At 38.3% G+C, this 14,600-nt stretch overlaps 1 protein-coding gene across 1 annotated transcript in view; it reads left to right on the top strand.

The window, feature by feature from the left end:
• LOC140136473 (uncharacterized) overlaps positions 1-13,882 on the top strand; it is a 124,264-nt gene extending 110,382 nt beyond the window's left edge. The window contains exons 44-48 of the mRNA XM_072158195.1: positions 2,862-2,937; positions 4,392-4,438; positions 5,212-5,382; positions 6,865-7,158; positions 13,690-13,882. Coding sequence (XP_072014296.1) covers positions 2,862-2,937; positions 4,392-4,438; positions 5,212-5,382; positions 6,865-7,158; positions 13,690-13,769 — 668 coding nt within the window. The 3' untranslated portion in view covers positions 13,770-13,882. The remainder of the gene's footprint in view (positions 1-2,861; positions 2,938-4,391; positions 4,439-5,211; positions 5,383-6,864; positions 7,159-13,689) is intronic.
• The last annotated feature ends 718 nt before the right edge of the window (positions 13,883-14,600 follow it).

Here is a 14,600-nt window from a genome sequence, read left to right as displayed (position 1 = left end):
TTGGAATTGTCTCAGGGCCATCCGCCTCTGATAAGTCGCACGATCCCGTATGGCTTGTAATAGTGATGCAATGGTTTGGTCATCAGTGACCTTGACAGTCCAATCAGATGCAAGGGATAAATGCTGATGAGGATGTTAATGTGCAAAACCTGTTCAAAGTAGGTAAAGATACAGTCAAACAAATGGAAGGACAGGCTGTCCTTTCATATAGCTACAAATGGAAGGCTAGAGTCAAAATGTAAGGTCCAGGTCACTGATGACCAAACCATTGCTCCAGCTCTGTTGTTTCAAAGGTTCCTGGTTGTATCACAATCTGGAGATCTGTGCTTAGATAAGGAAGTTTATCATGAACTATCACCATATCCACCATCTTTGTTTGAAGCAAAGTATACGTATGTTTTACATAAGCCAGATAAAGCACCACTACTACAAGCCATGCTCCTGAGACAGTTCCAAGGACTGATCACTATGTTCTTGATGAAGGTTCTCTTCTACATCGCTTGAAGTGGGCAGAAGGAAGCACCCTTGCCGATTATTATGCATCTTTCACATTTGATCACTATGGCCAGACCACAGTTGTCTTTGATGGATACACTGGTGGACCAACCACAAAGGATAACACGCATCAGCGCCGCAAGAGTCGGGTTGCAAATAAGGTAGACATATTAGATGCTGGATATTTGCTGGCAAGAAACGCTTACTCAGTTTTTCAGGTTTTCGGGTTGCAACACTACTTCAGGAATATTGGCGTAGGTATGAAGTCTGTATTACACAAAATCATCAATGGTGATCCTGTATTACAAGTTTGTCACAAGGCATTTTGCACTCACAGTATTGATCAAGAATATGTAGAAAGTGAAGGCTGCAGAGCAATGTATCCCTGTTTAATGGTCAGCAATCAGAGTCTTTGGAGTCCTTAAGGACTACGCTACAGGTTTCTTTCCAAAGAGGTTTGCACAGCAAAGAGCTTTGTTAAACCTGAAAGACTTCCACCCACAGCGGCAAAGTTTTACTCCAGAAGAACTTATCTACAAGTCATGCATTGGATGGTATGAATCCAACTTAATGGAGATGGATTGTTCAAGGTGACAAATTTGTTCCACTTATGATGAAAAGAAGTCCAGCACCAGAATCATTGCTGAAGATGATTCGATGCAATTGTTCTGCAGGATGCATCACAGTGAAATGTAGCGGCAGAAAGAATAGACTCAATTGCACATATAGGCCAATGTGAGAATATGGATCAAGAATTATTCTCAGATGATGATGATGATGATGATGATGATGACAACTAATTCCAACATACATATATAATACAATGTGGTTGATGTTACTACTTCAAACAAAGGCATCGCATCGTGGTATAGCAAGATGAATTGTGTGTTACTTCAAGAATATATTATTGATTTTTATAGCTGACAGCCATTTTGAAATGTAAATATGGCTGCCAAATTGGTACATCTTCTTCAAGTTACGGCTCAACACCCCAGGTAGAGAAAAGCTAGTCGGTGCATATGCCTACTTGAAAGCATACTATTAATGGTGCTGTGGGTGCAAATGATGTTGGTCATTTTAAAAGTTCTGTTACTTTATGGTTCAAGTTACAATACGTGCATAATTAAACTCAATAAGGCAACATATACCAAAATGGCGGCCATTTTGAAATTCACTCTTGCTGCCAATTTGGTTTGTATGCCTACCTCTATATAAATTTGAATAGGAATATTGATTCAAGGGATATTGGCTATTCTAGAAAATCTAACACCTTAAGTTTCACCTTACAATTATGTGCATGATTTACCTTCATAAGCCAAAATGCCAAAATGGCGGCCATTTTGAAATTCATTATGGCTGTCAAAGTGAACCATCTCAATACCACAACATAGAGATTCATTACTACATCCAGTAAAGTACTTCTGAACAAGGTTGTCACCAGTGGAACCCACAATAACAGTGAAAAATTGATAAAATCAGTAGATTAATGGGTATTTTTCCAGCTTTTGGCGGCCATTTTGATTACGTCACATTTGGACCCTTACCCCAAGTTCAATTTTTCTAAACTTTTGATATGTTATTTATTAGACCTTATACTGCAAGAAAATACCAAAAAACCTTCTGTTGCAATTTTTTTGGGGTCATGTGGTAACTTTACTCTACTATATATTCATTGAATGAAGAAATTTTCTAATGTGAACAGGGTCTAGTTCGCATCTGAAATTCTGACAACAAGACAGAAAATGCCGTACTGTGCAGGTCGGCAACCAATCACAGCATGCCTTTGCCCTGACGTCAGACGCGATTTATTAGTCTTCTTATATATGTCTTTCATTATAGTAACTTAAATCTATTAGGCCAAATAAAAAAATAAACATGTTTCACGTCCCTCCCGCTTCCTTTTTTGAGGTTTCTTCAATTTTATTTTTATTTTTTGAAATTCAGTTATAACTTTTCAAAAAATATGTCTTGGAAGTAGAGATGCTTTCTATAGCTTTGCTAATATACAAGGAACAATTTTATAAGGTTTTGTGATAGTTAGAGGGGACTTATCTCTCAGAATAAGAAATAAAAGAGGCCTCCTCTTTTTTCCAGGCATTATTCATGATTATTGTATACGCTAAAACAGCCCTACTTATGGGTATTCACACCGATTTTGCGATAAAAAATAAAACGCCTCTTCCTCCTTTTTTTTCCAAAAACCCGGACGTGAAACTTTTTTTTTCATTTTACTTGGCCTTAGTGATGTTCAAATTCATATGCTGAGGTCAGATGTCATTTGAGGTCAACTTGTAAAATAGGGGTCCCAGGTTCAAATCCAGTTGTTTATGTGATAATAACACTTATTTTGTTGTATATTCCTCCAGCTCGTGAATGCAACTATAATGGTGGAACATATACTAATGGTCAAAGCAGACCAGATGGAGATGGTTGTAATACTTGGTAAGCTATACAATTACACCCACCGTGTGTTTGCCTGTCACTCATGGATGGGAAAAATAGTGCACATAATATGTGATTACTTCCAAAGGGGGTACTCAAGTTTGGTTTTGGTAGGATTGTGCCGCTGAGAATTTGAAAGTGGACCCATTAATATACCAATTTTTCAAGAAATTTGGACCCATTGATATACCAAAAGTCAAACATTTTGGCCAAATTTAACCCAAATTGTCTTAGTTTTTATAAATTTTCCCAAAATATTTGAAAATTTTGGCTAGATTGGGCTATTTTCCGAAAAAAATTTGCAAAAAGGACCCATCCATATACCAAAATTAATTTGGAAAAAGGGGTCATTGATACCAAATGGTCGAAAATGCTACCCATTTTGCGGCACTTCCGCGTATGGTCATTTGTACTGAGTACCCCCCCCCCTCGGAATTACACCCACCATGTTTGCCTGTCACTCATGGAGGGGAAAAATAGTGCACATAATATTTGATTACTTCACCCAAAGATTAATGACAAGTAGATCAGGAGCAAATGCTTACAGTTGTTAAGCAGTATACAGACTTTTTATTGTACGTACAATATTGTATGTACAATATGTACGTTATTTAATCTATTGCCATTCTATTTCCAGTACGGTTTAAGTTCTAACGAATGTTTGATGACGTAAAATCGATAATATATTTCTGCTAGATATTGTATGTAACATATTATCGATTTTTCGTCATCAAACATTCGTTAGAACTTAAACATTACTGGAAATAGAATGGCAATAGATTAAATAATATATATTGTACATACAATATTGTACGTCATAATACGGAGTCTGAAGCACGCTTTAATGTGGGCAAAACATTCCACTCACACTTTTCACACTATATTTTAAACATAGTGATATCTTTCTTGTAAACATGTGGAAGCATGCATGTCAGTGTTTGATTTGTTAGCACTGAGCCACAAGGAAGAAGAGAAGATTACTGTATATATCAACTGATTGAGTGTCCCTGGTTAAAAAAGGAATGAATAAAACAAACAATTTTAAAAGAAATTTTAAAGTCACTCTTAAATTTAAAAAGCAGGCTTTGCATTTGGGTTGAGTGAGAGCATGCACTCGTTTACAACTCTCCTAAACTTCCTTGGAGGAGTGTGTAGCATGCACTCGCTTACAACTGTCCTAAACTTCCTCAGAGGAGTGTGTAGCATGCACTTGCTTACAACTCTCCTAAGCTTCCTCGGAGGAGTGTGTAGCATGCAAATTTTAAATCGCTCTTCTAGCATCCTCAGAAGAGTGATATGCAAGGTAGCCCATCTGTACAGTTTCAAAATGTGATATGTACAATCTGTACAGTTTCAAGATTTTTCAACTCTTAAAATTAAAAGGTTGCATTTAGTGGTGATGGCATCTAACATTAAAAAATTACAGAGATTCTCTTTTCTTTTTCTTTTTACAGTACATGCTCCAATGGAAATTGGCAATGCACCAGGATAGCATGTGGAGGTAAGGACACAGAGATTTATACTCCTGATCAAATCAACGCCCTCACCTCTCACTGTAGGGCAACAATATTGGGCTATTCCAGTTGAAATCCATACACACCTATGGAGGACATGACCTTAATCTTCCACACAGGGTTGCTTGATGAGTGACTCCATTTGAAATGATTAAGGTCATGTCTTCCATAGGGGGTGTATGGAATTCAATTGGAATAGCCCTAAGTGCTAACCAATACATGCTTAAACCTTTGTAACTCTCAATCATAAAGACTAATTATTCCATTTTGAGCTTTAGCCGATACATGCCGGGAGTACACCATTTGCCCTCCATGAGCAACAAACCAAAATGGAAGATTTACCACTGCATTACACAAAAGCAATTTAGAGTCAGTACTCTTTGGGTATAACTATCTCTAAGATTGCATTAGATAACAAAAATGTTAATTAACTTCTTATCTTATATATTAGATTCATGCCCTAATGGGGCCCAACCAGTGCGTTGCGCTGCTGACCCATGTACAGTGAGTTCTTGCGCTGCATATCCCATTGTAGGTCACCGATGTTTACCCTAACTTGTGACAGTTATTATAGACACAGAAGACTTGAGATTGCTTCTACATAGTTCATTTATTCAGCTAACATACCGAACCAAGTTCTGTCATGGAGGTCGCCATATTAGATACAACCTTATTACACTCTAGATGGCGCTAATCATTAAGGCCATACGACACACCCAATGGGTTAAATTCACCTTTATACTTTTATCTTATACACTAGATTCATGCCCTAATGGGGCCCAACCAGTGCGTTGTGCTGCTGACCCATGTATAGTGAGTTCTTGTGCCGCATTTCCCAATGCTAGATGTCGGCCAAATTTCTGCAGTGGTTGCAATGCTGAATTTTATGATCATATCAGTGGCAGACGACTGACATCAGAACAATGTGGGGGTAAGTTTGTAACCTGTTGAAGGTCATTGCAGAGATCCTGCAAGGTCAAGACCACAAACTACTATAGTACTATACAGACCAAGCATAAACAGCCAATTAGCATCACCCAATAATGAGGGCCGATCATTCAATAAAATGTGACAGACAAAACTGCTACACATACACGTACCGCATACTATTATGGTCTTTCGCAATGCTCTATCGTCTGTATTCGAAGCCACGCATTGCTGGCGTGATTGTTAGACCCAGCACGATCAAACAATCGGCCCTCATGAATATGCAAGAATTCACAGCATATAAAACACAAAGACTGGTTGCAATTGATCTGTAGTAGTCTGTGGTCAAGACAGAGTGCTCTACTTTTTGTCACCTCAAGTGCATATTTCAGTTGATTCAGATTTTACCTTTGCGAGTTATACATAGACTCCATAGGCCACTGTGTTGTAATTTTGTTACGTTAACAGAACATAAATACAAATTTGCTGATATTTTTGCCAAAAGAATGAATCTGAAAGAAATTGTTTGCACACAAACATTATGTAGCCAGAGGTTTCTGATGATATAAAAATCTCAATCATTTTTTAGATAAGTGGGGCGATGAGGCTATGGATCGAAATACCCCTTTAATACAGTTGCCAAGTATCGGCAAATCACTTGAGCAGCCAATCATTGGTATTGCATAATTACATTTAGCACATTTAAGGTACATGAATTTAAGAATGTATCATAGCTTATGTCATGATAATTTTTAAAAAGAAAAAAAAAAGCGTTATGATTTATAGTGCGCTATGCACAGGCATAATGCCTAGACACACTTCGCAGGTTGTCGCTGACCACTACAGGCTCACATCGTTCCATAAGCCATTTAACAGCAATTCAGGGACTTTCCTGCTTAGAAGCTCACACCCTAGATAATCCACAATTGACCTTCACAGCCAGGATCAGCTCCACAAGTTTTGTACGGGTTACAAAATGAATGAATTAGCAGTAAGTGCCTTGTCCAGGGGAGCTTACTAAACCACCGCCATGGTTTGAACTCGCAACCTGTTGCATCATAGTCAAATGCCTTAATGATTGAGCTAACTTGACTACAATAATATACAAATATTGACTGCTATGAGGGACATGGTTAAAATTATAGGCCCAAGGTGATCTCAAAACCATGCTATGACCTGAGGCGCAGTCAATATTTGTTTTATATACCGAATGGATGTGCGTGGATGTTGCAATTGCGCAATTTGGTTGGGACGCACATGACGGGTCCATAGTTTATTTCCATGACTGGTGCATAATTCATTTTAAGGGCATAGCTAATTCAATGACTGCACTTTCAACCAATCAGATGACAGGAATATATATATTAGGTATATAAGATTGTCTATGATTTATAGACAGTATGCCAACATTTTCAAGAGCCATTCAGGTCATTTGGTCGTAACATCTTCATGCCCTTATCAATTTTCATTGGCTTTTGTTTTTCAGCTGCATGTCCATCCAATTGTGACACTGCATATGTCCCAGTTTGTGGCAGCGATGGTCGGACTTATCCAAACCTGTGCAACCTACGCAGACAGGATTGTACCACCAATGTGCCATTGACAGTCATGCATCCTGGACAATGCTTAAATAGTATCTGTCCTACTGTATGTACAGCAGATTATAACCCTGTGTGTGGTAGTAATGGGCAGACATTTGGGAACAGGTGTGAGCTGGGAAGAGCTGCTTGTGTCACTAGCACATTGACATTGGCATATCCCGGAGCTTGTATACCTATAGGTAATTCATAACCTCTGCATAGGTAATTCATAACCTCTGCATAGGTAATTCATAACCTCTGCATAGGTAATTCATAACCTCTGCATAGGTAATTCATAACCTCTGCATAGGTAATTCATAACCTCTGCATAGGTAATTCATAACCTCTGCATAGGTAATTCATAACCTCTGCATAGGTAATTCATAACCTCTGCATAGGTAATTCATAACCTCTGCATAGGTAATTCATAACCTCTGCATAGGTAATTCATAACCTCTGCATAGGTAATTCATAACCTCTGCATAGGTAATTCATAACCTCTGCATAGGTAATTCATAACCTCTGCATAGGTAATTCATAACCTCTGCATAGGTAATTCATAACCTCTGCATAGGTAATTCATAACCTCTGCATAGGTAATTCATAACCTCTGCAGGTAATTCATAACCTCTGCAGGTAATTCATAACCTCTGCATAGGTAATTCATAACCTCTGCATAGGTAATTCATAACCTCTGCATAGGTAATTCATAACCTCTGCATAGGTAATTCATAACCTCTGCATAGGTAATTCATAACCTCTGCATAGGTAATTCATAACCTCTGCATAGGTAATTCATAACCTCTGCATAGGTAATTCATAACCTCTGCATAGGTAATTCATAACCTCTGCATAGGTAATTCATAACCTCTGCATAGGTAATTCATAACCTCTGCATAGGTAATTCATAACCTCTGCATAGGTAATTCATAACCTCTGCATAGGTAATTCATAACCTCTGCATAGGTAATTCATAACCTCTGCATAGGTAATTCATAACCTCTGCATAGGTAATTCATAACCTCTGCATAGGTAATTCATAACCTCTGCATAGGTAATTCATAACCTCTGCATAGGTAATTCATAACCTCTGCATAGGTAATTCATAACCTCTGCATAGGTAATTCATAACCTCTGCATAGGTAATTCATAACCTCTGCATAGGTAATTCATAACCTCTGCATAGGTAATTCATAACCTCTGCATAGGTAATTCATAACCTCTGCATAGGTAATTCATAACCTCTGCATAGGTAATTCATAACCTCTGCATAGGTAATTCATAACCTCTGCATAGGTAATTCATAACCTCTGCATAGGTAATTCATAACCTCTGCATAGGTAATTCATAACCTCTGCATAGGTAATTCATAACCTCTGCATAGGTAATTCATAACCTCTGCATAGGTAATTCATAACCTCTGCATAGGTAATTCATAACCTCTGCATAGGTAATTCATAACCTCTGCATAGGTAATTCATAACCTCTGCATAGGTAATTCATAACCTCTGCATAGGTAATTCATAACCTCTGCATAGGTAATTCATAACCTCTGCATAGGTAATTCATAACCTCTGCATAGGTAATTCATAACCTCTGCATAGGTAATTCATAACCTCTGCATAGGTAATTCATAACCTCTGCATAGGTAATTCATAACCTCTGCATAGGTAATTCATAACCTCTGCATAGGTAATTCATAACCTCTGCATAGGTAATTCATAACCTCTGCATAGGTAATTCATAACCTCTGCATAGGTAATTCATAACCTCTGCATAGGTAATTCATAACCTCTGCATAGGTAATTCATAACCTCTGCATAGGTAATTCATAACCTCTGCATAGGTAATTCATAACCTCTGCATAGGTAATTCATAACCTCTGCATAGGTAATTCATAACCTCTGCATAGGTAATTCATAACCTCTGCATAGGTAATTCATAACCTCTGCATAGGTAATTCATAACCTCTGCATAGGTAATTCATAACCTCTGCATAGGTAATTCATAACCTCTGCATAGGTAATTCATAACCTCTGCATAGGTAATTCATAACCTCTGCATAGGTAATTCATAACCTCTGCATAGGTAATTCATAACCTCTGCATAGGTAATTCATAACCTCTGCATAGGTAATTCATAACCTCTGCATAGGTAATTCATAACCTCTGCATAGGTAATTCATAACCTCTGCATAGGTAATTCATAACCTCTGCATAGGTAATTCATAACCTCTGCATAGGTAATTCATAACCTCTGCATAGGTAATTAACCTCTGCATAGGTAATTCATAACCTCTGCATAGGTAATTCATAACCTCTGCATAGGTAATTCATAACCTCTGCATAGGTAATTCATAACCTCTGCATAGGTAATTCATAACCTCTGCATAGGTAATTCATAACCTGCATAGGTAATTCAGGCATAGGTAATTCATAACCTCTGCATAGGTAATTCATAACCTCTGCATAGGTAATTCATAACCTCTGCATAGGTAATTCATAACCTCTGCATAGGTAATTCATAACCTCTGCATAGGTAATTCATAACCTCTGCATAGGTAATTCATAACCTCTGCATAGGTAATTTATAACCTCTGCATAGGTAATTCATAACCTCTGCATAGGTAATTCATAACCTCTGCATAGGTAATTCATAACCTCTGCATATCATATGTGCATCCCAATCAAATAGCTCCTCAGATGACATACGTACACAGGTGCAGAGCAGTGTTCGATTTACCACCTGCACATATGCAGGTGACTCTGATTCTGTGCAGGTAACTTTTCAAATGTACCTGCACAAGTGCATGTAGAATTTTAGTCGTAAATTACACACTTGGAATCAGAAACATACAATGTGCCTCTATTAAAATCAAAGAACTAATATAAATATCCCTTATGAAATGACACCAATTTTTACTTTTTATCTGTAAAAAGGATGATTAGTTCCACGGCACAAACTTTATATTTTATATGGTTGAATTGTGTGCAAGTTACTTTCACTTTGTGCAGTTTGATTTTCTATGTTACCTGCACAATTGCAAGTAACTTTTTTTTTGGTAAATCTAACACTGGCGCGGAGGTTATTGATATCCATCAATAACTTCAGCGTGTGATGTAGTGATGGATTACGCGACACATTGACTTCTGCGTGTGCGCCTCGTATGTGCCAGAACATTTCATGCTCGTGCAACTGCAGTATTTGCTCATAGCATGATTATTCGCTGCTGTAATTTGTTGTAAGTGGTTAGTCAGTTTTAACCTCTTTTTGAAGGGCAAAAAAATGTAAGTTGTCATAGTAAAATTGTTTATTTTTACCAATTTTAGAAAATAAAATTTTTGTTATTTTGTTATTTTGTAAAGAGAGGGGTTATAAGTGACATTGATGAATTTGGGTAATAGCATTATGAAAAATCAAAACATTTTGGTTTGGACCTCGAAATATCCCGTGATGATACGCCCCTTGGGATAATCCTTGATTCCAAAATGTTTATTTTCACAATGCCCTCCAAACAACTGATGTGCTAACTCACTATTTGAATGACTCATCAACTTGCTGACTCACCATTTTACTAACACTCACTGAGTCACTTGATTTGTCCAGACCACAGAATTAAAACCAGAGAACCAGGACTCGACCGCCATCTTGATACAGGCATGGAGCAAAAATTGGGGGTATTCGGTTTCCCTCGGAATGCGCTCGAGGCATTCGTTGTCATGCAAGCGCGACATGGATGATGGGCGCATTTGAGAGACGCACTTGATGCGACCTGCACATGAGTACCAAGACGCTTCAGATGAGATGCAGAATTGTTTTCGTTCGTCTCCAGCGCACCGTCGGCAAGGACCCGAATACCCCAATTTTCTCCCCATAGCTGACAGCAGCGATTGTACGTGGCGGTATAGGGAGTCTCGGTTCTCCTTCTCTAATTCTGTGGTCCAGACAGATTAACTCAAACATGCAATCAATCAGTCAACCATTTAATTAATGAATCACTCAATCAATCAATCAATCAATCAATCAATCAATCAATCAATCAATCATTCACTTTAGTAAGTGCACACTAACTTTTAATAACTCACTATCTCATTTATCACCCTCTCAATCAATCACTCACTCACTTACAATAGTTGAAGTAGACGATATGCTATCACACATATATATATGTTCTTACAATATCATAGTTGCTGTTTTTAGTGAACCAAGACCATTACACAGCCGTGACGTTAGTCACGGCTGTGTCTTTTTTCTTACAGGTTCTTTCTTCTTTCTTTCTTCTTTCTTCTTTCTTCTGCCGACCACTACATTTGCTCTAGCACTTACATGCTTACACCGATTTTGACCTAACTTGGTCACAACCATCATTGACCATGCCCTACATGTCATATGAAACTCGTGGGGTCAAAGGTCACGCAGGGGTCATAGGGGTCAAAAACGTGATTTCAACTCAAAATGCTTCTTCTCTCACAGATTACGTAGGACAGTGACACCACTTGCACACATGCATTGTTATTATCCAGTGTCTATGGGGTCCTCACAGATTTGGGGTCAAAGGTCATTAAGGGGTCACTTCCGGTATAAAACGAAAAACCATCAAAATTTTTTATTTGCTAAGAAAAACATAGGACAGTAACGGTATGCTCACACATAAATTGTAGTTACCCTGTGTATATGTGGTATTTTTTATTTAGGGTCAAAGGTCATTAAGGGCCACTTCGGTATAAAGCGAAATACCTTTAAAATGCTTCTTCTCCCACAAATTACGTGAGGACAGTGACACCACTTGCACACATGCATTGTTATTATCCAGTGTCTATGGGGTCCTCACAGATTTGGGGTCAAAGGTCATTAAGGGGTCACTTCCGGTATAAAACGAAAAACCTTCAAAATTTCTTATTTGCTAAGAAAAACATAGGACACTAACGGTATGTTCACACATAAATTGTAGTTACCCTGTGTATATGTGGTATTTTTTATTTAGGGTCAAAAGGTCATTAAGGGGCCACTTCGGTATAAAACGAAATACCTTTAAAATGCTTCTTCTCCCACAAATTACGTAGGACAGTGACACCACTTGCACACATGCATTGTTATTACCCAGTGTCTATGGGGTCCTCACAGATTTGGGGTCAAAGGTCATTAAGGGGTCACTTCGGTATAAAACGAAAACCTTCAAAATTTCATATTTGCTAAGAAAAACATAGGACAGTAACGGTATGTTCACACATAAATTGTAGTTACCCTGTGTATATGTGGTATTTATTTATTTAGGGTCAAAGGTCATTAAGGGGCCACTTCCGGTATAAAACGAAATACCTTTAAAATGCTTCTTCTCCCACAAATTACGTAGGACAGTGACACCACTTGCACACATGCATTGTTATTACCCAGTGTCTATGGGGTCCTCACAGATTTGGGGTCAAAGGTCATTAAGGGGTCACTTCGGTATAAAACGAAAAACCTTCAAAAATTTTTATTTGCTAAGAAAAACATTGGAGGGTGATGGTATATTCACACGTGAATTGTGTTTACCTATTGTACATGTGGTATTTTTTCATTTGGGGTCAAAGGTCATTAAGGTGTCACTTCCGGTCTGAGACGAAAAACCTTCAAAATGCCCCTTTCTGCCACAAATAACATTGCAAAGTGGTGCCACTTGCACCCATACATTGACATTAGCCAATGTCTATGGGCGTTTTATATATTTTGAGGTCAAAGGTCATTAAGGCGTCAAAACACGGCTGTGTTCGTGATCTTAGACCACAGCTAATTCTTTCTTTCTTCTTCTGTCGACCTTTATATTTGCTCTAGCACTGACATGCTTACACCGATTTTGACCATACTTGGTCACAACTATTATTGACCATGCCCTACATGTCACATGAAACTTGTGGGGTCAAAGGTCACGAGGGGTCATAGCGGTAAAAAACATGATTTTAACTCAAAATGCTTCTTCTCCCACAGATTACATAGGACAGTGGCGCCACTTGCACACATGCATTGCTATTACCCAGTGTCTATGGGGTCCTCACAGATTTGGGGTCAAAGGTCATTAAGGGGTCATTTCCGGTATAAAACGAAAAACCTTCAAAAATTGTATTTGCTAAGCAAAACATGGGCCAGTAACGGTATGTTCATAAATGAATTGTGGTTATCCAATGTATATGTGGTATTTTTTAAATTGGAGTTAAAGGTCATTAAGGGGTCACTTCCGGAATAAAACGAAATACCTTTAAAATGCTTCTTCTCCCACAAATTACATATGCGACTGATGCCACTTGCACACATGCATTGTTAATACCCAATGTCTATGGGGTCCTCACAGATTTTGGGTCAAAGGTCATTAAGGGGTCACTTCCGGTATAAAACGAAATACCTTCAAACATTTTTATTAACCAAAAAAAACATAGCATTGTAACGGTATGTTTATACATGAATTGTTATTACCCAGTGTATGCATGGTAATTTTTTTATTTGGGGTCAAAGGTTATTAAGGGGTCACTTCCGGTCTAAAACGAAATTCCTGCAAAATGCCTCTTCGGGCACAAATAACATATACCAGAGTGATGCCACGTGCACATATGCATTGACATTCGCCAAGGTCAATGTGGTGTTCAGAGATTTTGGGGTCAAAGGTCATTAAGGGTCACACAACGGCTGTGTTCGTGGTCTTAGACCACAGTTATGTACATGTCTAGTTTGTTTTTTTTCTGTAAAACTTTTTTCAGGTACATGCCAAAATGCTTGCACCAGGGAATACATGCCTGTTTGTGGTAATGATGCGAAAACGTACTCAAACATATTCTAGCTACGACGACAGGCCTGTAACTATCACCCAGACTTGAGGGAGCTTTATTCAGGGGAGTGTCGTCATGATGCTTGCCCTCAGTCTTGTACACAGCAGTATATGCCTGTATGTGGTACCAATGGACAGACTTACTCATCTGTGTGTGCTCTTAGACAAGCAGTGTGTACAACTGGACAACAAGTGGAATTCGCTTACAATGGGGAGTGTAGAACTGGTATGTACTATGGTATTGGACATTAAGATTTTGAACCCTGTTTTGAACTTTCTATTAATTAATATGAAGTTAACAACTTGCATGTACGAATTTTCACTCTCTTCTTGGTCTTTTAAACAGACATTTGTCTGCAACCCTTAAACCCGCAAATGGAATATACTTGCCTGGCCTATATTCCCAGTTGGGGTTACGACTACCAACAAGGACGGTGTGTCGAATTCATATATGGAGGGTGTCTAGGAAATCAAAATAGGTTTTCCAGCCAGGTTGAATGTCAAAGAAGATGTGAAGCCAGTGAAGGTAAATTTTATTTTGGGCTTATAAAATAAACCCCAATGTGTACATTGGTTTCTCATCTCATCTCTGCAACTTTCTATATTGCATTCAAATCATAGCCTGTACAAACTTATTGCCTGTAGGAATATTGCTGGGAAATATTTCACTCTATTCTTGGTCTTTTAAACAGATATTTGTCAACAACCGTTTGAAATTGGACCATGTCGTGCTGGCATTTACCGTTGGGGTTATGACAATCAGCAAGGACAGTGTGTCCAATTTCTATATGGAGGGTGCAGAGGAAATCAAAATAACTTTGGTAGCCAAGGCGAATGTCAAAA

The sequence above is a fragment of the Amphiura filiformis genome, chromosome 16 (assembly GCF_039555335.1).
Source record: "Amphiura filiformis chromosome 16, Afil_fr2py, whole genome shotgun sequence".
Classification (NCBI taxonomy): domain Eukaryota; kingdom Metazoa; phylum Echinodermata; class Ophiuroidea; order Amphilepidida; family Amphiuridae; genus Amphiura; species Amphiura filiformis.
This window is presented reverse-complemented; position numbering and strand designations above follow the sequence as displayed.